Source organism: Strix uralensis, chromosome 5 (genome assembly GCF_047716275.1).
Source record: "Strix uralensis isolate ZFMK-TIS-50842 chromosome 5, bStrUra1, whole genome shotgun sequence".
In the NCBI taxonomy this organism is placed as follows: domain Eukaryota; kingdom Metazoa; phylum Chordata; class Aves; order Strigiformes; family Strigidae; genus Strix; species Strix uralensis.
In genome coordinates this window covers 39,329,063-39,354,603 of record NC_133976.1, presented here as the reverse complement: position 1 = coordinate 39,354,603, position 25,541 = coordinate 39,329,063, and the positions used below count along the sequence as shown (strand labels likewise).

The 25,541-nt window shown below is 41.8% G+C and overlaps 1 protein-coding gene across 8 annotated transcripts in view; it reads left to right on the top strand.

Annotated features, from left to right (window-relative positions):
* Positions 1 to 25,541, top strand: part of GRIP1 (glutamate receptor interacting protein 1) — a 341,423-nt gene that overhangs the window by 275,683 nt on the left and 40,199 nt on the right. For 5 of the 8 annotated variants that reach the window (XM_074870519.1, XM_074870520.1, XM_074870517.1 and 2 more), the window contains exons 8-10: positions 9,691 to 9,838; positions 11,445 to 11,614; positions 15,934 to 16,089. In XM_074870519.1, coding sequence (XP_074726620.1) covers positions 9,691 to 9,838; positions 11,445 to 11,614; positions 15,934 to 16,089 — 474 coding nt within the window. Of the gene's footprint in view, positions 1 to 9,690; positions 9,839 to 11,444; positions 11,615 to 15,100; positions 15,257 to 15,933; positions 16,090 to 25,541 lie in introns of all 8 variants that reach the window. The other 3 variants (XM_074870522.1, XM_074870516.1, XM_074870521.1) reach the window with 2 other exon arrangements.

Sequence of the window (25,541 nt, the reverse complement as noted above, 5' to 3'; positions counted from 1 at the left end):
GTACACCAAGCAGCCCAGCCACATGGGAGTGGGGCTGCACTTGGGTCAGCCACCCTGGTGAGAAGCAGAAGTGGCTGTCACAGGCCCAACACCTAACTTGTGTGGCTCTGCTGCTTCCAGGGCTTCAGCTCCCACTGGCATGATGGGGAGACAGGGACAGCTCAGGTACCTCACTACCACAGTGTTGATATGTCCTTATTTGTCTCAGGTGTTTCATGTGCACTTTCGTGTCAAGATGTCCAAACTGTTCAGGGCACACCTTTGCTCTGAACCTTTCAGGATTATCCAAGACGTCATTATCCTGGTAGAGCCCTGGGCAGATGGGAACTGTCAGCTTGACACAAAGTTTGGGTGCTCACAGTGTTTGTTCCCATCTGTCAGTGCTGGCAGCGAAGGGCTCTGTGCTCTGTAGACTTTTGAAGAGAATCTATTCCCATTCTAATTATTACTGTTCCCGTTAGATGGAAACTTAGCGTCATTATGGCAAATAGACATAATTTATGGGTGCTGCACTGTTACGGAGGTTCTCGAATAAACAACCAACCACCAAAAATTAAAAATTTATTATTAACACAATTAACTAGCTCTTGTAAATTACAGGTTCAAATGTCTGTGAGAGGAGAACAGAACAACTTCCTAGGGTTTAACGACAACCCAAAACACAACTCCTTAGGGTTTAAGCAACCCAAAACGCAGAACAAAGCCCCACTCCCTAGGGTTTAACGACAACCCAAAACGCTCTATCACTCACCTGACAAGTGAGGGCTCTCAACCTCGAGGACCTGCTCGGGGCAGCGTCCCGACCCAAGGCCCCTCAAGGAGTTTACTTGGGTGGCATCCCAACCCAAGGGGAGAGACCTTGACCCCAGTGTGCTGCTCCAGGGGACAGGCTCAAAACAGCTCCCCCAGGGGACTCCATTTATACCCAGGTGAATCTGATCTGTAGTCAATAGCGGCTGCCATTGGCCAAAGGCCCCAATTACCGCGAAGCCCTGAGAACAAAGGCAGTCAGGAGCTGCTGCACTTCAGCAGCCAAGAAGCTCTGCTTTCATTGGGCGGGTGCACCTGCCACATGCAGCAATTTATATTACCTATTTATATTACCTGTGTGCTTACAGGCTTACTTTTGAGGCTGGCAGATGTAAAATTTGACACACCAGCTGTGTCTTAGTTTGCAGGCAGAGATGCAGATTGTGTTGTCCTTATTTGTTCTATTTGTTGTGATTAGTCAGGTACAGAGTCGTGCAAGAGCTGCAGTGTTTTGAAGAAATCAAAGTTCTTGTGTATTTTATTTCCTGTCCTACTTACAAGAAAAATAAGTATGAGAAGTTCTTTTACATATGTATCTGTCTATCAGGTTGCCCAGAGAAGTTACAGATGCCCCATCATTGGAAGTGTTCAAAGTCAGGTTAGATGGGGCTTTGAGCAACCTGATCTAGTGAGAGATGTCCCTGCCCATGGCAGGGGTGTTAGACTAGATGATCTTCAAAGGTCCCTTTCAACCCAAACCATTCTATGATTCGATGGTTCTATGATTTTATCTATGATTTGTGCACTAGAGAAAACAGTGTTTTGTGTTGCAAGGTCTCAGCAGAGGACTTTACATATTATTTGCACTGTTTGCAGGGTGTTTCTTATTTTGGGAGATAGTTTTAAAAAGTAATTACTTGTGAGTTCCATTCCTGGAATGAAATGCAGGCAAGATTCCATTGCTGCTGACTTCTGCAAACATTTCACAATCAAATCTAAGGCTATATAGTGTTCCAGGGCAGTTTTCAGGAGCCATCCTTCAATAGAGAGGTGGTGTTTGAAGCCCAGGTGGCCAAACTAACCACAAAGGTATATTTATAGGCTCCCAAGTTCTGAAACCATGGACTGCCATCAGGGGTGGAGATTTGAGTTTTCAGTAGTTCTTTAAGTGCCATCTGAATTTACTATGCAGTATTAATTTTCAAGGTAACAAAGGAAAGGAATTGCAGAGCCTGAGTTTATCTAAAATGCATTCAGACTAGCCTCAAAGAGGCAGATCCAGGATCTTCTGTACAGACTCCATCCACCGTGTCCCCTCTCTGTTGTAAATTCAGCTATAGATAAATTGGGATTTAGATTAACAGGGCACACAAAAAGAAAGATACGTATAAGTTAAGAGATCGGGATTTAATACAGCTTTTGAGCAGAGAAGGGACCTAGTAAAAATGAAGGATGTCTGAGCATGAAACAGAGTTAGTAGGAAGAAGGAGTGTCCCAAGAATTGGGGAAAGTCTTTTGAGCAAAAAGGGTTTGGGCAGGCTTTTGTGGTCTGAACATGAGAGAAAGCCTGAGAAAGTTCACATGTGGACTTTGAGTACATCCCCACCCACACTGGTGTGAGTGCTTTGAAGGTGGGGATGGTTCTTCAACTGGTTAGCAGACCTTTCTGAGCTGAGAAGGATGATGGGGCTAGGGTTGCAAAGTATGAAATTAGGTAAAGGCAGCACCTAAGCTTTTGATTTGAAGAACCTGACTGAATTAGAGGCATATAAATGAACTGCAGGAATTAGGCGAGAAAAAGAAAATGGAAAGACTGTTCCAGTCAGTTGAAAAGAATATGAAATGGCTTGTGTACAGGGGAGGAGATAGGTGGCACATTCATTTAGAGAATAATGTCTCCGTTTTCCATTCTGAGGTTGAGAGGTCCCTCTGATTTCACTATAAGTCATTCTGCTGGCGTCCTCTTGAAATTATTCCTATTTTTCATTTTTGAAATCTGATTATTCTAAAGGTGAGAGGGTGTAAGATGCCATTGGTGGCTTTTTTCCTTAGCAGTAATTTCATGTTTTTCTGTGGACTCTGTGAGCTTTCTTTCAATTAGTAGCCCAGCAGCTACAGTGCTGTGCTGTTACTGACAATAAGGAAAAAGACAGTACTTTATATTTTTTTAGTACTGTTTTTGCCCCTTTAATTATAGCTGAGCAGAATAAAATTAGAACAACTGTCGCTCACTCTACAGCCTGCCTGAAACACACAGATACTCCATAATCAAGGGAACACTAGGAGCACACATATCTTATGGTAGGTTATAAGTTGGGCCTTGGAGACTGCCACTGATCCTTTGAACAAGAACAATATTTAATTTTTAAATAGTTGCTATATTATTAAAGAAACTACCATCCTCACTCCCCAAATATTGCTTGCAGTATATAATGCCAGCTTACTCTGTTCCAAAATATATTTTAGGGTAAAGTCTCACATGTCATTAAGCTTATTAATATTTTTTGTGTTCTAGCTCTCAGGGGGGAATTGGAAACAGTCAGTGACTTTTAGCTTTTCAGAAATCATTATCAGAGCTTGCTAGCTGGCATTGACTCTAGTTTTCCCATAAGATCTGAGATGAAAAAAGGTTACTCTGATAAATGAAGCATGAACAAAGCCAGGGTGCAAACATTGTGCAGTATTAGTAGAACAGAATACCAAGGCCAGTACTGTGCATCAGTGCTCTGTGTGTGTTTCACAACCTTTACAGTCACAAAAGTATGAGGAATCAAATCATATTGCTCTGAGTGACTGAGAATGGTGCAACCCAGCTGTAGGGCATCTTGAATGTTGTTCCCATGCCCTTCAGACACTGCAGAAGTATTATTCCTGCCTTTCTTCCTTGCTGCTACTTTGCCTCTCAAAACCATTGACCCATGATCCCTATCTCAATTTCTTAATTAGATCATCTTAAAAAATATGTAATTAATGTTCCCTTCTTTGCAAAATGGAGATTAGGGATTTGTTGAGATCAGACTATCTTTGGAGTACAAGGAAAGGATATTACATAAATGAGCAGCCTCCTGCCCCAAAAGATTTACTATCTAAATAACCATCAGTCAGCTCTGTGTGGGTAAGGGAGACTTAGCCAGTCACCTAGTTGGTGTTAAATATGAGTGAATGAAAATATCCCTACAAAGGAAATTTACAATGTTAGCAAAATAGCCTAAGGAATATTTTAGGATGTGGCCGAAAAACAGTGCCAAAAGTGTTTTTTTTCATCTCTCTGCATCTGTGACCTGGTGAACTACAAACCTGGGGAAAGAAGAAGTAAGGTGTTAGTGGAGAGAAGCACAGGGGAAGGAGAAAGGTGGAGAAAAACTTCCCTACACACAGCAGATCTTTCTCTTGCACAGTAAAGTAACTAGCCATTTCTGGTTTTGGCTCTTGTTTTGCTGAAGGCCATGGAAAAGGCAGACAGTTGGAGGAGGTTGACCACCTATCACTAGGGCAGTCTCAGGGAAACATGAGAAGGGAAATAGTGGGGCCACAGTACGATAGAGGTTTATGAGTCTCACTATCGCAGATAGCGATACCATCTTGCCACTGGACTGTGAGAAGTTGGGAAAACTTTAGGTGTATCAGTCTTGCAGAACGTTTTAATGGACACAATGTTCTTTCTGGGTTGGTGTTCATTTTTTAAAAAAAAAAAAGTCCTTAAGAATACAATAAGCAAACCACATGGCGGATGACAAGATTCATTGAGTGCAGTTTAAGATACTGTTTGATAGTAATGAAGAGTCTGTCAGTTAATGAAAAAAAGTGGATGTGAATGCACACAGAATCTCTGAGTGCTTTTATGTTGCTTCACTGTCAGCTGAGAAGTACCGTAAACGGCCTTGCAAAATAGTCTGTATGGAGAGTGTCACTGCTAAAGCCCTAGGTCTTAGAAACAGAAATCATCCAGTCTGTTGGAAGTTCTGCCAGTTCTTTGGGTTGGTTACCTGGGCTCAAATTTCTTCAATTGGCCATGGATTTTAAGTGACCTGTGAGAAATGTATTGACTCTGACTTTTGCATTTGAGCAATCTAGCTTTGCAAAGGAATGGCAAACACTCAAAGCTGTCCTGGTGATAAACCTATGGTATGTCTGAAACCTGAAATTTTGAGCCATTCATGGGGAAAAAAAAAATGTTTTAATGTTTCAACTCCTGCTACTTCCTACAGAAAATAGGGGTGCTAATCCCTAACGTGCTGATTCTGAATGGACTGACACAACTGTGCCTGCTACACATTCCCCACCATTGGTTATTCTGTAAAATACCCTGAGGTATGGCAAATAAAGGCCCAGATCTGGCAGCAGGAGCTGGGACTGCTGTCATCCCATTCTGTGCCTTACACACTAGACTGACCACTGCAGTTTCAAAGTACCTTCCACTTGTGCATTGAGTGCTGACAGTTGTCTCAACCTTCCTAGAGCTAGAAGCAGCTGTAATAGTGTTTAGCATTAGACCCTTTCTGTAACTCACGCTGGGTAACATACGTAAAAACGCATACCTCCCCTACATTCTGTTGTATTTTTGTTAAAGAAAGCAAGTTCAAGGAAATGGCTGTGTGTTTCTGCATATAAGGACTTGTGAGGGTCCTTATATGCACGTTTACTCAACAGGTTCCTTGGGGAATAACCAATGGCTGTCCCATGCACATCAGAGCTGTAGCATGTATGATTGCTGAGCAGGTGCTGGAAAAGAATCAATGAATTTTGTGAATTAAAAAAAGAGCACAGAGAGAGCAGAGGAAAGCAAATGTAAAGTGTAGGGCATTTGGGAGTCATGGGGGGATTCAAACTGATTTCTCCAAACTGATTTGCTGTAAATTTTCCAATGTTTTGCTATTAAAGGAGAGAGTGTCAGAGATTTCAGGTTTTTTCTATTTCCACAGCAGTCTTCCTTAACTTCACTGAAATACACCTCTGTGATCCACCCAGCTACTGGTCCAGTCTTTCTGTATTTTTATTTTTTTTTATTTTCAGTCAGAGAATCACAACAACAACAGAGAAGGCTATATGAACCTGCTATATACTATTTCAAGGTGAAAAAATCGTTAGCCTGTGGTGGAAACCTAATGGGGAAAAAGCTCAGCGAGAGAAAAATTAGTGTGAGATAGTAAAGTATCCACTTGTTTGTCACTCACATCATTGCTAGAAGATACAGCAGCATCCAGGCAAGATCAATAGCAGTCTTGTGGAGCTGTGTCTTTCAGCTGGTTCAGCTGCCTGTTTAAGGTCAAAATCTGTTTTGACACTCTTCCTCTTTGTCTGTCTCTTCCAAGCTACTCAAAAAATTATCTGCACCTTGTGTTACCATGACTTCTTAAAAAAAAAATAAGAAAGCACCCGAAACCTTCCAGTTAGAGAAGTGAGAAGCTGCAGAGCACAGATAGTAACCACAGAGCTCAGTGTTCCTACAGGAACATGCTCACACTATAGCAGTACTCCCCAGCTTGAAGTACAAGAAGGCTTTGGGAAGAAAAAAACCTTAAAAAAAAAGCATCATAGACTAATAAAGTTTGACCTGTGGATTTAGTGTCAATATTGATTGTAAACTATGACTGAAGCTTTTCCCATCTTAGGGCATTTAGAAATACTGTTTCACATGTAGATTCTCTGCTGCCTAATACAAGCACTACAAACACTTTTGGGCTGGCCCTACTGTGGGAGTCCTGAAGAGGTTTTCTGTCCTCCACCACCCATCAGTTGTTGAACAGGATTCAACGAACCATGAGGATAGGCAAGAATTAGCAGGTACATAGATTTACAAGTATGTAAACAAATGCATGTAATGTGATCACTTAGTCTTTATTTCCACTGATCATGATAAAAAAATAGGGTTTTTTCAACTTTAAAAAATCATTTGTGATTATCTTTTGAGGTGAGGGAGAGTGGTGACACTGCTTATTTTATCCAAAAGTTTTTATATATCATATAGTACACTTACACATCATAAAAGTATATTCAAAATAAAAACCCTTGTTGCCAGCGATTTAAGCAGTCAAATAAAAAAGGTATGCTGCTATCTATCTGAAGAAATGTATTAGCATGCGGAAAGCAATGCTGCTTCCTCTGGGACGTTTTAATCAAGCCTCTTGTACTGATTGAGATGCAGTGCTCAAAAGTAAGAAAAATGATTAACAAAATCAGAAATCTAGAGCATTTTTCACACAAACATTCATCAGTATATCTTATGTAATTACATAGCCAATAAATCAACATAGTGTTTAAGTGCTTCAGTCACGGTGTAAATATCTTAATGACTGAAACATCTTCACACATGAATAATTTATACCTGTATGATTCATTTTTCATATCCATGCTTTACTTCAACATGATAAACTAATCCTTCTCTGTCAGGGAGTGTGTACTTGATTATTGCCTTCAGATTTCTCTTCCTTGTGTTTATTTTCCACAGTTAGACACACTCCATCTCTTCTGGTTCCTCTAATGTAGTATATCTTATTTATTCATCCTGTCTGCCTTGGTTTGCTTTCCCTGTGCATTTCAACAGGCACCTGGGAAATAATGTTAGGGCATAAGCTGATCATGCATTTCTCCAGTAATTCTGGAGCAGCATCTTGAAAGATTTACTCATTCTCAACAGATATTTGCATTTAGTTTCCTCTCCTCTCCTCAAGGCAATCGTTACAGAAAGAACTTGCAAAAGGCCAATAACAAGTTGAGCTTTGCCATTTTCTGAATCGATGCGAGTTCAAACCTTTGTCACGGTACTGATGATAGACGTTGTTTGAGTCTTCTTCCCATATGTTTGTAAATGCAAGCTTGTTTGTAGCTCCAGAAACCACTGGAATATTCAAGAAGAAAATAATTGTTTCTCAGTGCAGGAACAGGAAATGGGAATTCTTAAATTCTGCTCTGCGCATTTATTTGGCTGTACACAAGTCACTGCGTGCATCCTGCCTTACTTAGACCCTTAACCAAGGCACCTAAACCAGGAATTTGATTGTGATAACCTCCTTCTTTAGTTACTAGAGAAAGACAGGTAGCTGCTGAGTGCAGTTCATCCAACTTTGAAGCTATTTAGTGCCCAAAGCTCCAGGCAGGAATGCTACTGAGTGGACCCTTCTTCTGGATCACAATTTAAAGTTAGGTTCAGATTTGTGGAACAGCTTATGTTTACAGCGCTTGAGGAAGTTCAGTCCCAATTGGGCACAGAAATGAGTTGCTCAGATTTAACGGGCACTTTCAAAAATACTAAATCTCCCCTTCAAACTCTCAGGTTTCTAACTGGAAAAAAAGACAACAGGAATATAAAAATTATTTCAAGTCGTGGGGGGAAAAAGGAGTTCTGTAATAGTTAACTGATGCTTTACTGGTAATGTATGTTATCCTATCCAAGCACCTTTTTTCACTCCATTTCTATATCCAGTTTACCTACATTGCTCTCTAACTAGCACCTTAGCTGAGTGTTAATTAATGAAGCTCTCATTCAGTTTCTTCTATCTTCATATAGCTTGTTAGTTTTGTACGATAGTACACTGTTTCACAGTCTTTCTTGTCTGTGTCAGAATTACATTTTTGGACTGATTGTCTAGATTTAAGACTGAATGGAATATCTTATATCTGTCTTCTCCTCCATACTCTGAAGCCCAGCTGCAGTTCTTTTAAAGCTTCAATCTCAGGAACTTCTGAGAGACTATCACAGTTGAATGCTTTCTTAGTATTCTTACAGCAGGGTCCAGTACTCTGTGAATACAAATCTCTCATGTTTGCTAGCAAGACATTTGGTAACTTTGCTCCAGCGTAAGTCTTTGTTTAGTCATTTTTTCCTTATTCTGATTGTAAGCACCTCCAAACACTTCTGATATCACTTTCTTTGTCTCAGTCTTTTTATGTCCTTAAAGCACACCTTCACTTACTCTATCTTACTCCACTGAGATCAGTTGTTGATCGATGGGTATCGGTTAGTAGGAGTTCTCAGGCAGTCTCCAGAATGTACTTCACCCTTATCACTGCCTGCTGTGTTTTGGCATTTAGGACACAGCCTGCTGCCTTTTTTCTTTGTTCTGTCTAGCATTTGTCTCTCTTGGGCATAGTTCCGCACCACAGTCGTCAATCATGACTGTGGCTGCCTCCTATTTTTCTGCTTTCTTTTTTCAGTGTTGGTCATTTACTATCTGTGCCCTGTTGCAAGGCATTACTTCATCCAGTGACAGGATATTACAAGAATCTTCTGAACCTCCTCATAGAATCATAGAATGGTTTGGGTGGGAAGGGACCTTAAAGATCATCTAGTTCCAACCCCCCTGCCATGGGCAGGGACACCTTCCACTAAATCAGGTTGCTCCTCACAAGCATTTTGCTTTAAATCCTACTATTTCTAGCGGTCGTGCCCTCTGCAGTTTCACCATTTTCTCCTACATTGTCCTTTCTTTTTGTGAGAGATTTCTGGTAGACCTTTTCTTCACCTTCTTCATTTGGTTATTATAGCTGTTCTCCACAGACCTTCCCCTTCTTTTCTGAAAATTAATTTAGCATCTTTCTCTAACCTGTTCACCTATTTTTTTTCAGGTAGTTTTCTCCTTTTTTAATTAATTCTTTCTTCAGCATGCCTGTTTTAAATTCCAGGTAATTTTTAGCTTCAGTTGTTCAAGAGAGTGGTCCGCTAACACATCCTGGTTCCTTAACCTGGTCCACCTCTGATTCTGACACACTCGGAAGCTTATAGACATCCCAAATTCACAAACTGCCTATTGCATTTATAATTTTCAACATTAAGTGCTGATTCTTGACACCTAAGCTGATGCTATTCCAGAATTTCATTAAGTGGCATGTTGTCTGGTTAGAGAAATAGAATAGTCATGGTGATTTTATGTGGGAAAATTTGAAAATGGCATAAGTACTACATTGGTATAATACTGATCTTTTGTTCTGTAATTTCAACAGATTCAGTAGCAACAGCGTCTGGGCCACTGCTAGTTGAAGTTGCCAAAACTCCAGGTGCTGCTCTTGGGGTTGCACTAACTACCTCGATGTGCTGCAACAAACAGGTCATTGTCATAGACAAAATCAAGTCTGCGAGTATTGCAGACAGGTGAGTGTGACAGAGGGCTGACACTGCAGGTCCATACATCCATTTTATTTCTGCTTTTGTTTGGTTTGGTTTTAAAGAAACCCTTCCCTTTTTTGATAAAATAGACTGAACCAGATGCTCTCAAGGTTGTAGGTCTTAAAATTAGCACTTTGACGGATCGTTGTTCCATACTGTCAATTTTAAGACTTCCAGGACACCATTTACTTTAGCTCATTCAGGTAGTATACAATGACATAAGCCAGCCCCCATGTAATATGTGACTGTCTGCTTGCACTATGCAACACAGGAGTTTAGAGGTCTGCTCTGACTATTAAATGTAATGCTGTGGCAGAAATTAGTATTCAAAAAAATAAATAACACACTGGAATTCTTAAAGTAAGCCCACAATATGGAACAGCTGTTAAGGGAAGTAAATTTTGAGTCTTTGCAACCTTGAAGTGTTCTTTTAGAATATATCACTCATTCTTGTGGCACAGTGAAATGGAACTCCTTATGTCTGGATTTTTTTATTGATATTTAAGAATACAACTGAGGTATTAGGAAGACTGGCTTCTGTATTTTGAAGTTATTTTGCTGTAATTTTTCCACTTCATTTAAACCTTTAAATAAAACCATTTAAACCATTAAAAAAAAATAGATATTTTTCCCCAGTGGTCTAAACATCCGTAACAGAGCTGTGGGATCTTTACTGGAGTGTGTGCATGTGTGTGTGTGCGTATGTGTTTATACATATACAGTATATTTCTATATACATATCTCTATCTAAAAACTCCTTAAACGTTATGTTTCAGCAGCAAATTCCTCCTGCATGTCCCCAGTCACCCTACCTTGTAACTCCTCTTTGACAATGGTGCTTTTGGTAGCACCCACTTGTAGCAGTGAGTCTACAGCTCCTCTGTGGGCTTTTCCCTACAGTAGAAACTTTGAGAGTGACGGCCATTGATCCAGGGGTGTTCTCCAGTTCAATGGTGCAGGATGCTTTAATTTTCTCCCTCTGTTTTTTCCCATTTCGCAGGGGGTAACCAATTAAAGGAGCTGTCCACTTGACTGGTACGTCGGGATGCTGACTGCTGTGTTTGCATTTCTCAACTCATCCAGTAGCCAGTCTCTTGAGTGCAGCGAGATTTAGCAGATAGCCCCCTCCCCACCCCACTCCTCAAGTCACCATGCCAGCCCTGGTTTCATTATTTGTTTGACTACTGCATAATTTCATCATCATTTACAGCTTTTGTACTAATAAATGTTTGAACTATAACTCAAAAAATGATGAACTGGGTGCTTGTGTGAGGGATATGTGACCAAGTTATTTGAGTCTTCTTAAGCTCTTCTCATTTTATTCTGCTGCCATTCACACATATTTTTATAGTCAGCTACCCCATTCCAGTTCTGTGAGTGATGTCTTGGCATATACTGTATTAACTGAATTGTTTTTAAGGTTTGTACTAATAGATATAAAGTCTGACCAGTGACAATGCCTACAAAACACAAATCTCTCTCGAAAAAAAGAACACGTTCATAGTTGTCATGACCAGTTTGAAGGCAGTAAAACTCATTTTCCAAGCAAAGAGCATACCTGATCATACTGAGTTTTTCCCCTTTTATGTAGATGTGGTGCATTACATGTAGGAGACCATATTCTGTCCATTGACGGCACCAGCATGGAGTACTGTACACTGGCAGAAGCAACGCAGTTTTTGGCTAATGCAGCGGATAATGTCAAACTTGAAATCCTTCCTCACCACCAGACACGACTAGCACTGAAAGGCCCGGAGCACGGTAAGATCATCTGTAGCACCAAATACACTTTCCTTTTTCTGTCTTTTACTTTGCCTGCCCTTCCCGAATGGCCAAGAAAGCTATTGCGGTAGTTATGTCTGTAAATGTTGTTTCAGCTCCCCAGGTTATGTTTCTGCAGTTTCTGAGAAGCTCTGTGTTTTCTTGGCCTTAATGTACCCTCTGAGATTCCTATGGATAGAGAGGGAAATGTTTTACTGAGAAATGGTTCTGCACACTTGTAGATGTACATAAAGACACCTGTTGACTCTACTGTTGCAATCATTGGGAGTTCTGAGGCCTAGAAATATCAGTTCTTGGACATCTATCTAAGATCCAAGCTGTCCATGGATAAGCAATGCTTTACTCAGTTTGTCACAGAGTGGTGAATATTGAACTAGTGGCTGAGGAGACACTAGTTTCTCCTAGACCAGGGTGGACAAAAAGTAACCCTTGTTGATACCATGTTCTTATATTATTCATCTGCACTTCTTTCCCGTTTCTACTTAAGCCGATTAAAGGGGTGAAGGAGCAGGGAGTGATACAGCAGAAGCAGAATGAGATGGAGACCAAATTTTGCAATGTATTTCCATTCTTTTCAGTTATGACAGTACGTTGCAAACAGATCTTTCATTTTTTTGAAGTGAAGATGTCACACAGTCCATTTGTGGCTGGTTAAAGAACCTTTGAAGAGTGTTTCTTCTGGGAAGATGCGTACCGGGGCCAAAGATTTGTATAGATGATTGTATTACTTGAAGCAGTTGGTTTCTTAACCAACATTTAAAACATATTGATGCTGTTAATGTGCTAGTCACCTTGACCCAGTGTAGATGCTTAGAAAAAGCAATGCTCTTGCCATGCCAGAGTTAAGAACTGGCCATTCTGAAATCATACCAGGCAGATCTGCAAAAGCTACATAAGAGCATCTTTTGGGGAGAAATCTCCCTAAGGTAATAAAATTGCTTTCTTAAGTAAGGCAGAATAACTAGCATATTTACAGCCTTTCCCAGCCCCTCACCAGGTGGTGCTACTCCAATATCACAACCAATTCAAGATGTAACATGCTTTATGGAAACAAGTACCCTCTTGGAAACAACCTTTCATCAGGTGTGGTATGGACTAGATGCTGCAGAGTTTGAAAAGCTCCCTTTATGTGTCTGGGATAAGCTGAGTCATTAGGGCTGTATCTGTTGAGCTCAGTTATTGGTCTTATGGGAACACGTTACGAATTTAAGATGGGTAGGAAAGTCAGTATATAAAATAAATTGAAATTTTAGCCCTAAAGTAAAATGGAGACCACTATAAAAGATCAGATTTTTTTTCTTGTTTTTTTTCCTTTATACTGTGCTGCTAACATTCATTTCTCTTGCTGCCCCATTAGTTTTATGTTCACTGTACACAACCCTGGGTTGGAATAGCTCAAATTACTGCTAAATTACTACAGTTACACACAATAGGATTTTCTTTTACAGAACTTTTGTTGAATTGGGATTATCCTTCTACAAGCTGAGCAAACTAAATTTGTGTGCCTTCCCACTTTGTAGGACATTTTTATCTCTACTCTCAGCATGAAAATAAAACATTAAAAAAAAAAATCAAAGACTACCAGATAATTTCCTGCTGGAAGCAGTCTTTTTAATTAAACAAGGCTCACAGCAACTTGAAAATGAAAATCTACCTGGCCACATTGTTCTTATCAGATTTTAATTTTTACACCATAGTTAAAATTTTGAAATCTTGCTGTCTGTGCACATTATCAAAGAGATGGTTTCATCTGAGGAGATATAAGTCTGTAAGATACATATGGCCATATCAGGCTACTGCCGCTCTTTCTGGGACTTTTCTGGCTGACGTGAGATTTTCCAAAGTCTCTGAGGTCATGGGCACTGGTGCCAGTGGATGAGCCAAGACATAGTCTGGCTGGTGGTGCTGAGCTCTACTCCTGGTGTTGGCATCACACCCCATCCTCACCTTTGTTATCTGTTGAGGGAGGCAAAAAAAAAAAAAAAATTTCTTTTGATTCAGACATATGTCAGGGCACAGCAGGGGTGTTCTCAGGGAGGGACACAGGTCTGGGACATCCCGGTCAAGGGCACAGGGCCAGACCTCGCAGTGCCATGGCCTCCAGAGTCCCAACCACCTCATAAGGCTGGGGGATATGGTGGGCCTCTCTGCTCTCCTTTTCCTCTCCCTTCCCTGGTGTGTACTGCTGTAGTGACAGGCATTGCTTTTGAGTCAGAGGAGGGTTAATATGTTCAGACAATTAGCAGATCATTACTCAGGTAATCTGAAATGAAACAAAAGGATAGCTTTTCTTGAGGCACTGTGCAGTGCTTGCTGCAGTGACTACCCTTCTCCCCCTTATTTTGTCTCAGGGAGTAAGATGTGAACACAAGGTGTTGGTCCAACCTAAACAGTCCAGATTTTTGGCTACTGCTAAAGTCCAGCATAGGGTCATATGTGTCTGCAGCCATTATATCAGGTAGCAAAGAGACACAGGTAATGCAGCTCATGGGCCAAGGACTGTAACTTACGATGCATAGTAGGGGTGAATCCCTCAGTGTTTTTAAGACAAAAATTCAGGGAATAGTTCCCAGTTTGAAGTGTTCCTCTATGGTTCAGCAGGGACATGTCTATGCTGAAGTTAATGATGAATAGACTGTGTTTAATGAAGGGTGACTTCAATAATTTTCCTTTAATATTTGACCCATCAACTGAAATGCTTCCCATTCTCTTGGTAAATACTGGCCTTCACTTTTGGCATATCCCACACTCCCCATAGGTAGAATCAGCAATCAAATACGGTCTCAAATTTCATCCAGAAAAGGATCATTTTAATGTTTTGAAGATCAAGGGTTTTTTTAAAAAAAACACATTAAATTGCACATCCAACTAATCAATAAGAACTCTTTTCTTTATTAACCAGGCTTCGGGATAGTTTTTCTGCTGCTGGCCCAGGGTAGTGGTTTACTGCACAGAATAGCATAATGCCAACAATAGAGGGTTGGCAAAATTAAAATGTCAATGCAGTAAATTGAAATGACTGGCAAGTAAACATCTCCATTCTAGGCAGTGCTATGTATAGTATCTGGTTGGTCTTTTTAATGTAGGTGAATGCAAGCAGAGACTTACTAAGCTTCAGTTAGTGGTCATATTTAATACCTTAGTATTTTCTAAGGAGGTTTGCAATCTTAGCTCCTAAAGCCAGAATGAGATTAGAAGTTGATTCAGTACTAATCTTTTTAAAAACAAATACAAGAAAACAGAAACACCCAATCTTCTGATTGGCATTTATTCTGAGAAAAATTATTATTTCTGTTCCTCAAGCTAGCATCCCCTGGTAAGAAGACAAGACCAGGTTATTTATTATTCCACTTTATTTTCCTTTTTGGACTTCTTTTGTTTTGTTTGTTTGGGCAATTCAGTTACTTTTCCCTCTTCTCTGGTCCTTTTGTTTTCTGATTTTCCATCATCCCTTCATGTGGGCAGTGAAGGTTCAAAGAAGCAACAGGCAACTTACCTGGGACTCGTGTGCCAACAGCCACAGCAGCCTTCTCACCTACCACCATTATAACACCTACCACCCTGACCATTGCAGGATGCCAGCCTTGAAATTCCAGAAACCGCCTCCTCAAAAAAGCCTTCGTAATGTTCCATGCTTTTTCCTGCTGACATATTCTCTCCTCCTCTTCTTCTTCCTTCTTCTCCCTCCCCTCGTCTTTCACTCATACTTTTCCCATTTCAGGCACTAAAACCTTTTCAGTTTTATGGATGCTACACTTTTTCATAGCCATGCCAAGGTTATTTCTGACATTTTACACCTTTTCCTTTCTGTAACAAGGCAAACAGGAAAAGGCTTGAAAATTCTGAATGAATCAGCTCTTCCACTATATGAGTAGACCATTAGATTTGAATAGTGTATATAAAGCATGATTTTTGAATGCAAAGCATTGCTTACAAATCTTTTGTCAGAAATTACCTACTACAAAAAGGCATTTCTAAAATCAGTGTATCTGCATTGGTTCATGGATATGTGTCGAAAAATTTAATTGAACGTGATTCGCCTAAAGTAAGCTGTATACTATGAATGTACTTTTTGTACCTCCAGTATCTTTGTTACCTTCCAGCAGGTATTTTCATGAAATGCTGGCTATACTTTTACCTAGGGTCACCTATGTGGTTTAATGTCTTTGTTATTGAAAATGCACAAACCATTCCTGTGCATCATACACATTGTTTGATTCGTTGATGAGTTACAGGCATGTGCCGCACTCTTCCATGAAGACTTGAGTGCTGTGTGCCAAGTGTTTGATTTCTTACAGCAGCTTTGGTGTCTTCATCCTTCTCTCCTACCTCCATGAGCGCATACAGCCTGAGTTCCCTGAACATGGGGACCTTACCTCGCAGCCTCTACTCCACCAGCCCACGTGGGACAATGATGAGGCGGAGGATGAAAAAGAAGGACTTCAAAAGCTCCTGTAGGTGGTAACAGCATTTGCTCAAAATGTGCAGTGAATGGGTGGAGGAGGGGAAGATACTGAAAAAAGGTACAAAGTACCTTAATTAATATATATATATTAGGCAGAAGAGAGCACAGTTGGATTTTCTGTTAGATGTAGGGAAACATCAGTGTAAAAATATTTGTCCAGTGCTAAAATGAGATGAGTAGAGGCCATGCAGCTTAACTATCTCATCTGTAATATATAAAGCATGTTTTCTTCAGACAATTCTGGAAGAGTTTGTTATACCGTTGCTGAAGTGATTTTCAAATTTCTTATTCAATTCTTCCCAGTTCTATCAGGGAATAGAATTGATAGCTGAATAGTCAAAAACAGATTGCTGGTAAGCTCAACCAACTTTATTTTTACGGAAAAAGAGCTTGCCACAGTACCTCCCTAGGTAGTTTTAATGTTTACATCTACACTATAACCTGTACAGTCGTTTTTGGGAGGAAGAGCAACAAATAACAGTGAAGACTAAATGGCCTTGTTTCTGACCACTCTCTGGGATTCAAAGCATGGATTTCCCATAAGTCAGTAATTTCCCAAGCCAGGGTGGGTATATTTCAGGCTGTTCCACTTTGTGTATTGCTAAGTATTCACTGGGCCAGAGAGAGTATGGCTGTTATCAGCACATTGTTTCCCAGACTCCATGTAAGTGCCACCTCTCCTTTTGGCTTGTCCATCTTCATGTGATCCTCAGCAGCTCAGTTCCTCCAGAGCAGGGAACTGAGAACTGCACTGTAAATCATCTGCTCCAGCTAATAATGCTCACAGGTCCACTCCGGAAAAACTGAGCTGCTGCACATTACAGCACAGTTGCCCTCTATTAAAGATTTCCCATGGTCATAGCAAACTCAGAGCAACCAACAGCCTCCAACTAAGGTCAGTCACTATGGAGTTGTGAGTTTGAGAGAGGAGCTGAGGTTTTGCTTTCTTGCAGTTTTTTGTTGCTTGCTTGTTCTTATTTCTTTCATAAAGCAAATATTTTTACATAACACTTGCCTGTGAGTGCATTTTTTATTTTTAATCTGATCAGCCATTTTTCACAACTCATCTGTTGACATTAGCTTCTAATGAACTCTTTTGGTTCAGGGAGATAGTGTGTCCATCCATGCTATGGTATCAGCAGGGGTCCAGCTCTTAGGTGTTCTCACATGTATGTAAGAAACGGTAGTAATGTTACACTAATAGTAATTTATTTGAGTAGTAAAATAATGCTGGATGCAAAAAATAGTTCTTCCATTGTGCTAAATTATAGCTGTTCCATCCATCAAAGGACTGTTAATCCTGAAAGCTAATCCTATTATGGATCTTGGGAGACAGTTGTTACTTGTGTTGTTATATCTTTCAGATATTTTTCCTTCAAGGAAGCCTTGTCCTGCAATTTGCTATCCTGCAAAGGCTGAGAACAAGGGCAGTGACATTAGGTTTAAGTGGGACAGTCACATAAGCACTGCAGCTCACCTGAAAGATTCCTCAAGTCAGAAGGCCCTGGGAATGACAGGCTGCTATGATTAAACAAATCTCTAGCTAGGAGGAATTAGGATGAGACTCTGTTGTGGGGTAGTTTGTTATGCACTTGCATTGTGAGGGCTGGATATAGAGTATTACAAAATATGTGGAATTGGCCCATCACTGGGTGAGTCTGTGCCTCACTACGTGCAGGGACTACATCAGCAACCCTGAATCAGAGCTGGCCTTGGAGGAATTGGCTGGCCACCCAGGCTTGCTTGCCCTTTCTGTGAGCTTGCTTTCCAGCCCATGCAGAGTTCCTTACTCCTGTTACTAGACTTATACCCATGCTTGTGACTGCAGTAACAGCCAACTTCAGAGGCCCACACTGGACTGAATGTGCTGCAAGTGAACATGATAGAGAATGACTGGTCCTGTACCCTTCCACCATCCATCAACAGAACTTGGAAAATCTTGCCCCTCTCCCTTTGTGGGAGACTCATGAGAATGAGGTAGCCTTGACTGCTGTCCTTTTCATAGAAAGGAATAGCACAGTCTCTTAATTTTAGTGGGAATTTTTTCTTTCTTTAATCCAGTTGGATCATCTGAGCGGTCTATTAGTGAAACTTTTAATAATCTGTTAGGACGTCATTTGGGAAGAAAAGGATGTATTGGTGAAGGGTGCTATAAAGTTCACATTGCAAATTATTTAGGAAAACCTGCATAATGTAATGTGATCATGCCAAAATTCATCATGATGTGTGATGGTACAGGAGTTTACAAGATTTTTATGGCCATGATTTTACAATCATTGCATTAGTTACATGGATCTTTCCAGACATGTGGCTGTAAAAATTGAAGGCATGTCCTGCTGTCACATGCTTTATTATTTATTTATGCCACTTGTTTTCAATTTTTATTATTCCTCTGCTTTTTTTAGTTTTAAAGTATGGAATTGTAGAAACACTTAGATTATTATTTGGTTAAAGTTTAAATCCTGAAGTATTTTGTAATAGGTCCATATTAGTACTTGAAAGTGAGACAATTTTATACCAACTTACATGATAGTTACCGGGACTGCATATCTGGTAGAAATTAGAGAGGGTCTTAGATGTGCGTCGGTACTATTTTCTCAGCACATCCAAGTTATCTGCTACCAGGAGGAATAGTGAACATTTTGCAATTTCTCAAGGGTCAGAGTGGGAGACTGCAGGCATAATAATCCATATATGTACCTTTAAATACATTGTTACTTTTATTCCTGCAGGCACATGAGAAGCAGAGCACAAGTGCATAATCTTCAAATTCAAGATTATTATTGACATAACTGCAGATCATATAGTAAACCAGCTCCCAGGACTGTTGCTAAGAGTTGGACAAACACTATACAAGTATGCTAAACTGTACCCCTAGCAGAAGCAACCAGGGTTCACTGGAACTACATATACATCCATGCCCCCTTTTTAAATCAGTAAGGCTGCTTCCTGGCCTGTAAAACTTCGAATCCATCAAGCAGCAAAAAAACAGCAGTGTATCTTGAGGCAATTATTGTTGAGTTACAAACCCCAACATGCTCTGAGTCATGGTTTTGGGTATCTGTGGCATTTTATAAAGGCTTAGCAGATAGCTATTGTTACATGATTTAGAAAGGGTATTTTCATCTCTGCTTTTTTTGTTTCTGTTTCATTTTCTTTGGGAGTGGAGTCACTTTTAAGTGTCCACATCATCAAAATATTTATCAGGGTGAGTTTTAAATCCCACAAATAGTAAATTTCCCAATGTGAATTAAGACCTTAGCTGTCCGGAAAGTTGAAATAAATGTTGTGAGACCTTTAGGTTCCTGGTACTGTATTAGAAAAAGAGTAAGAAAGTTACAGTGTCAGCTAGGTGCCTGCTGCACCCGGGAATGGACACATAAGTGATGGGAAACAAAGATGCAGCTAACAAGTAATTGTTGTATGACCTTAAAGAAAGGGAAAATCGAACTTTTCTGAGCTTGGATGCCCTAAATTTAGACATTTCTAGAGGGTGCATTCGGGGATCTAGTATTATATTAACTCTGAATTCATCTGGCTTAGTCATATTTTAGCCTTTGCAGCTTTGAGGGCTGAAGAAACCTATTTCTCACTCTTGTGGTTTGAACTCAGTCGGTAGCAAATCGCCACGAGGCCAGTTGTTTACTCACACCCCCCCCCTCCCCCCCCCAGTGAAATAGGGGAGGGACAAAAGATGAGATTTGTAAAAGAAGAAATTTTTGCTCAGCAAGTGGAGCAGGAGGCTTTGGATGTGGCAGGAGGATGTTGCGGGGCACCAGTTGCAATAACAGGGTTATTTGACAGTTCGATTCATTGGCTATTCTCACCTAAAATCAAATCTCCCTGAGTCACATATTGGACTTCTCCATCCTTCTGCATTACTCACCAAGTGCACTCAGGTCCTTGAGCAAAAGTAATCCCACGCATGGGTTTACCTTTACCCAATGCAGGAGTAACCCAGACTGTCTTCCCCAGCATATTTTTAATGCGCACTATGGGGGCTTTATCCCCATCTACAGTACGTAGGAGGTTTGATTGAGCAGGGCCAGCTTGCTTGGCAGATCCTCTGGTATTGACTAACCAGGTGGCTTTTGCTAAATGCACGTCCCAGTGTTTGAAAGTTCCACCACCCATTGCTCTCAGTGTAGTTTTTAGCAACCCATTGTATCGCTCAATTTTCCCAGAGGCTGGTGCATGGTAGGGAATGTGATATATCCACTCAATACCATGTTCGTTGGCCCAGGTGTCTGTGAGGTTGTTTTGGAAATATATCCCATTATCTGACTCAATCCTTTCTGGCATGCCATGCCACCACAAGACTTTCTTCTCAAGGCCTAAAATGGTGTTCCGGGCAGTGGCATGGGACATGGCATAAATTTCCAACCAGCCAGTGGCTGCTTCCACCATTGTAAGCACATAGTGTTTGCCTTACCGAGTTTGTGGAAGCTGATATAATCAATCTGCCAGGCCTCCCCATATTTATATTTTAACCGTCATCCTCCATAGCAAATGGGTTTTAACCGTTTGGCTTGCTCGATTGTAGCACGTCTCACATTCATGGATTACCTGTGCAATAGCATCCATGGTTAAGTCCACCCCTCAATCACGAGCCCATCTATATGTTGCATCTCTTCCCTGATGGCCTGAGGAGTCATGGGCCCAGCGAGCCATAAATTGTTCACCCTTATCTTGCCAGTCCAGATCTACTTGAGACACCTTGATCTTGGCAGCTTGATCCGCCTGTTGGTTGTTCTGATGTTCTTCAGTGGCCCGGCTCTTGGGTACATGAGCATCTAGATGGCATACTTTCACAACCAGATTCTCTACCCAAGCAGCAATATCTTGCCGTAATTCAGCAGCCCAGATGAGTTTGCCTCTGCACTGCCAGTTGCTCCTTTTCCACTGCTGTAACCACCCCCACAGCGCATTTGCCACCATCCATGAGTCAGTATAGAGGTAGAGCACTGGCTACTTTTCTCGCTCAGAGGTATTCAAGGCCAGCTGCATGGCTTTCACCTCTGCAAACTGACTTGATTCACCTTCTCCTTCAGCAGGTTCTGCGACCTGTCATGTAGGGCTCCACACAGCTGCTTTCCACCTTCAATTTTTCCCCACAATGTGACAGGACCTGTCAGTAAACAGGGCATATCACTTCTTATTATCCAGTAGTTTATTACATGGTGGGGCCTCTTCAGTATGTGTTACCTCTTCCTGTGGCACCATTCCAAGATCTTTGCCTTCTGGCCAATTTGTAATCACTTCCAGTATTCCCGTACGGCTGGGGCCCCCTATTCGAGCCCGTTGTGTGATTAATGCGACCCATTTACTCCACGTGGCATCAGTTGCATGGTGTGTAGAGGGGACACTCCCTTTGAGCATCCAGCCCAGCACTGGCAGTCGGGGAGGCAGGAGGAGCTGTGCTTCAGTCCCAATCACCTCTGAAGCAGCTCAGACCCCTTCATATGCTGCCAATATCTCCTTTTCGGTTGGAGTATAGCAGTCGTCAGATCCTCTGTATCCCCGACTCCAAAACCCCAGGGGTCGACCCCAAGTCTCCCCTGGTGCTTTTTGCCAGAGAGTTAGGGCCATTCTTCCTGGTTGCAGTGTAGAGCACATTTTAAACATCTTGTTGTGTATGAACTGGCCCAAGAGCTACTGCATGAACTATTTCCTGTTTAATTTGTTCAAAACCTTGTCGTTGCTCCAGGCCCCATATAAAATCATTCTTTTACTGGGTCACTTGATAGAGAGGGCTTACAATCTGAGTGTAATTTGGAATGTGCAGTCTCCAGAAACCCACAACACCTAAGAAAGCTTGTGTTTCCTTTCTGTTAGCCGGTGGGGACATAGCTGTTATTTTATTAATCACCTCCATTGGAATCTGATGACATCCATCTTGCCATTTTACTCCTAAAAACTGAATCTCTTGTGCAGGTCCCTTGACCTTACCATGCTTTATGGCAAAACCAGCTCTCAGAAGGATTTGGATTATTTTCTCCCCTTTCTCAAAAACTTCTTCTGCTGTATTACCCCATATAATGATGTCATCAATGTATTGTAAGTGTTCCACGGCTTCACCCTGTTCCAGTGCAGTCTGGATCAGTCTATGTCAAATGGTGGGGCTGTGTTTCCACCCCTGGGGCAGTCGATTCCAGGTGTATTAGACACCCCTTCAGGTAAAAGTGAACTGTGACCTGCATTCTGCTGCCAGAGGGATGGAGAAAAATGCGTTGGCAATATCAGTCGTGGCGTACCACTTGGCTGCCTTCGACTCTAGTTCATACTAAAGTTGTAGCCTGTCTGGCACAGCAGCACTCAGCAGTGGTGTGACTTCATTCAGGCCACAATAGTCCACTGTCAATCTCCACTCTCCATTAGACTTTCGCACTGGCCATATGGGGCTGTTAAAGGGGGAGCACGTCTTGCTGATGTCTCCTTGGCTCTCGAGTTGACGAATCAGTTTATGGATAGGCATTACAGAGTCTCCACTGTTGCAGTATTGCTGTCGGTGCACTGATGTAGTGGCAGTTGGCACCCATTGTTCTTCAACCCTCAGCAATCCCACAACAGAAGGATCCTCTGAGAGACCAGATAACACAGACAGCTGTTTAATTTCCTCTGTTTCCAAGGCAGCTATACTGAAAGCCCACCGATACCCTTTTGGGTCCTTAAAATACCCTCTCCTGAGATAATCTATACCAAGAATACATGGAGCTTCTGGGCCAGTCACAATGGGGTGTTTTCCTCACTCTTTTCCACTTAGGTTCACCCCGGCCTGCAATACAGTCAACTGTTGAGACCCCCCATCACTCCTGAAATACAAATGGGTTCTGCTCCTTTAAAATTTGACGGCATTAGGGTGCATTGAACACCAGTGTCCACTAAAGCCTTATACTGCTGGGGGTCAGATGTGCCAGGCCATCGAATCCACACAGTCCAGTAAACTCGGTTGTCCCTGTCCTCCACCTGGCTGGAGGCGGGGCCCCTCTAATGTTGGTCATAATACTCGCTAATGACAAATGGGTTAGTATGGTGTGCACGGGTTTCAGCCTCATCTTGATCACTCACTTCTTGTGAATACAAGTCAGAAGTTCTTCTCATAGGTTCATGAGCAAAGTCAACCTTTCTGCTTTGTTTGGGCACTTGATTACTGGAAACTGGAGCAGCATTTCTCCTGAAAGAACTGCATTTTGTACTTGTTCTTCCTTCCAGCTCACATACCTGCTCTTCTAGGAGGTAGGTAGGTTTTCCATCCCATTTCTTCATGTCTTCTCCATAGTCACGCAGGCAACGCCACCGGTTCCCCTGTGGTGTGTACCCATTCTCTCGAGTAGAGAAACAACTGCTCCTAATAGCCGAAGTTCTAGTCCGTGCAGGTGGGGAGTAGGACATGTCCTCTTTAAATTGCTGGAATTCTTGAGATAATTTCTCCACAGCCATGACCAGGGAGGAAGAGAGACTTTCTTCATATTGTCATAGTCAGCAAGCCATTTCATCCACTGTTGGTCCCTCTTTGTCTCTCCAGTCCGTTACTGCTAATGCATTGGCATATGATGATGGTGTGCTCTGTGCAAACTTCCACCACATGGGCCAGGTGCATCGGACTTCATCTGGATCTGTGGGTAGCCGTGCATTATCTGGGTCATAGTAAACTGTCTCCCGCACAGCTAGCTCCCTCAAATATTGAATACCTCTCTCCATAGTGGTCCACTTACTTGGATGACACACAAAATCTTCCTTGAAGGGATACCTCTCCCTCACGCTTGACAGGAATTACCTCCAGAGACTGAGATTTTGTGTCTTCTTTCCAATGATTTTGTCGATGTCCCCTTCCCTAGACAGGGATCCCAGCTGCCTGGCCTCCCTACTCTCTAATTCCACACTACTGGCCCCACTACCCCAGCATTGGAGCAGCCATGTAACAAGTTGCTTACCTGGATGGCGGCTGAAATCTTTTTGCATGTCTTACAACTCGCTCAGGGATAAGGATCAGGTGACTATCACTGGCTTTGCCTCCTCCTCCTCCTGTTCTTGTGACAGGCCTGGTTCATCATCACCCTGTACGCCGCGAGGGGATTTACTTGTGTATTTCTTCTTATGTATGGGAGCAACTGACACCGTCATGGGTTGGTCCTCTGGTTCAGCTGCAGCGCCTGTCCTCGCAGTTGTAGTGGCTGCAGTTTCTGTTACTTGGTTACCAGGTGCAGAGCCCTTCTCTTCCTCTTGAGGGTGCTGAACAGTGTTTAATAGCACTCGGTAGGCGTGGGCTAGGCCCCAGCATGTTGCGGTGAGCTGTGCCTCTCTGGAATTACCCAGGTGACAACATACTTTTTCCAAATATTTTACTAGTTTTTCAGGATTCTGCACCTGTGCAGGAGTGAAGTTCCAATACACCAGAGGTGCCCACTGTTCTAGGTACTTGCCCATGCTACTCCACACCCCCAGCCACTCATAATTCTCTAATCTTGGGTAGATTTCCAAGGGATATTCTTAAATAGTTGCTTAATCCTGAACAAAACCTGAACCACATGCAGGAACACACTATCTCCTAGCAGTAAGATGACCATGTTAGTATCAACATTCCAAACGTATCTGGAATTCCTGAATTGCTCAAACACAATTGTAAATAGCCCCAGGGCTGATGACAGCACCCCATCATAGATAAGCATCACATAGTACAGCAAAAACAAAATCTTAACCCAACTCTCACGGACTGTGAGCAACAGCATGGGAAATACATATTGCAGATGAGGTGATAAAATCTCAAGGAGCCAAGCAATCAACATTATTACCCGTTCTGTCATTATCTCAAACCTCGTGCCTCACGTTGGGCACCAAAAATTGTTGTGGTTTGAACTCAGCCAGTAGCAAATCACCACGTGGCCAGTTGTTTACTCCCCCCACCCTCCCCCCACCCTCCGGTGAAATAGGGGAGGGACAAAAGAAGAAATTTGTAGGCTGAATTAAAAAAAAATTAGTAATAGTAACAAAAACAACAGTAACAATGATAGTCCAAAACAGGTAAAATGCAGCAGTGGCTCACCAAGTGGCAACCGGTAAAGAACCTGTCCCCAGCAGCGATCCAACCACACCAGAAAAATCCCGCCATGCCAACCCGGAAACTGAAAACGAAGACACCAGTGAGAGAGCACTATATATTGAGCATAACATCACATGATATGGAATACTTCAATGATCGATAGGGACCCGGCCCTCCAGCTGTGCTCCCTCTCAGCCCAAGGAAAGTTAACTCTATGCTGGCTGAAACCAGGACACTCACTAAAGCTAAAGCTGGTGGCCATTTCTAAGAACAGATTATTAGTATTTGCATTTGGGTATGAGCATGTCTTACTGAGTGCAGATAAAAAAAACAATAAGAAGGAAGCTATTGAGTAACTGAAAAAACACACAGTTCTTACAAAGGAAAATTAAAACAAGATA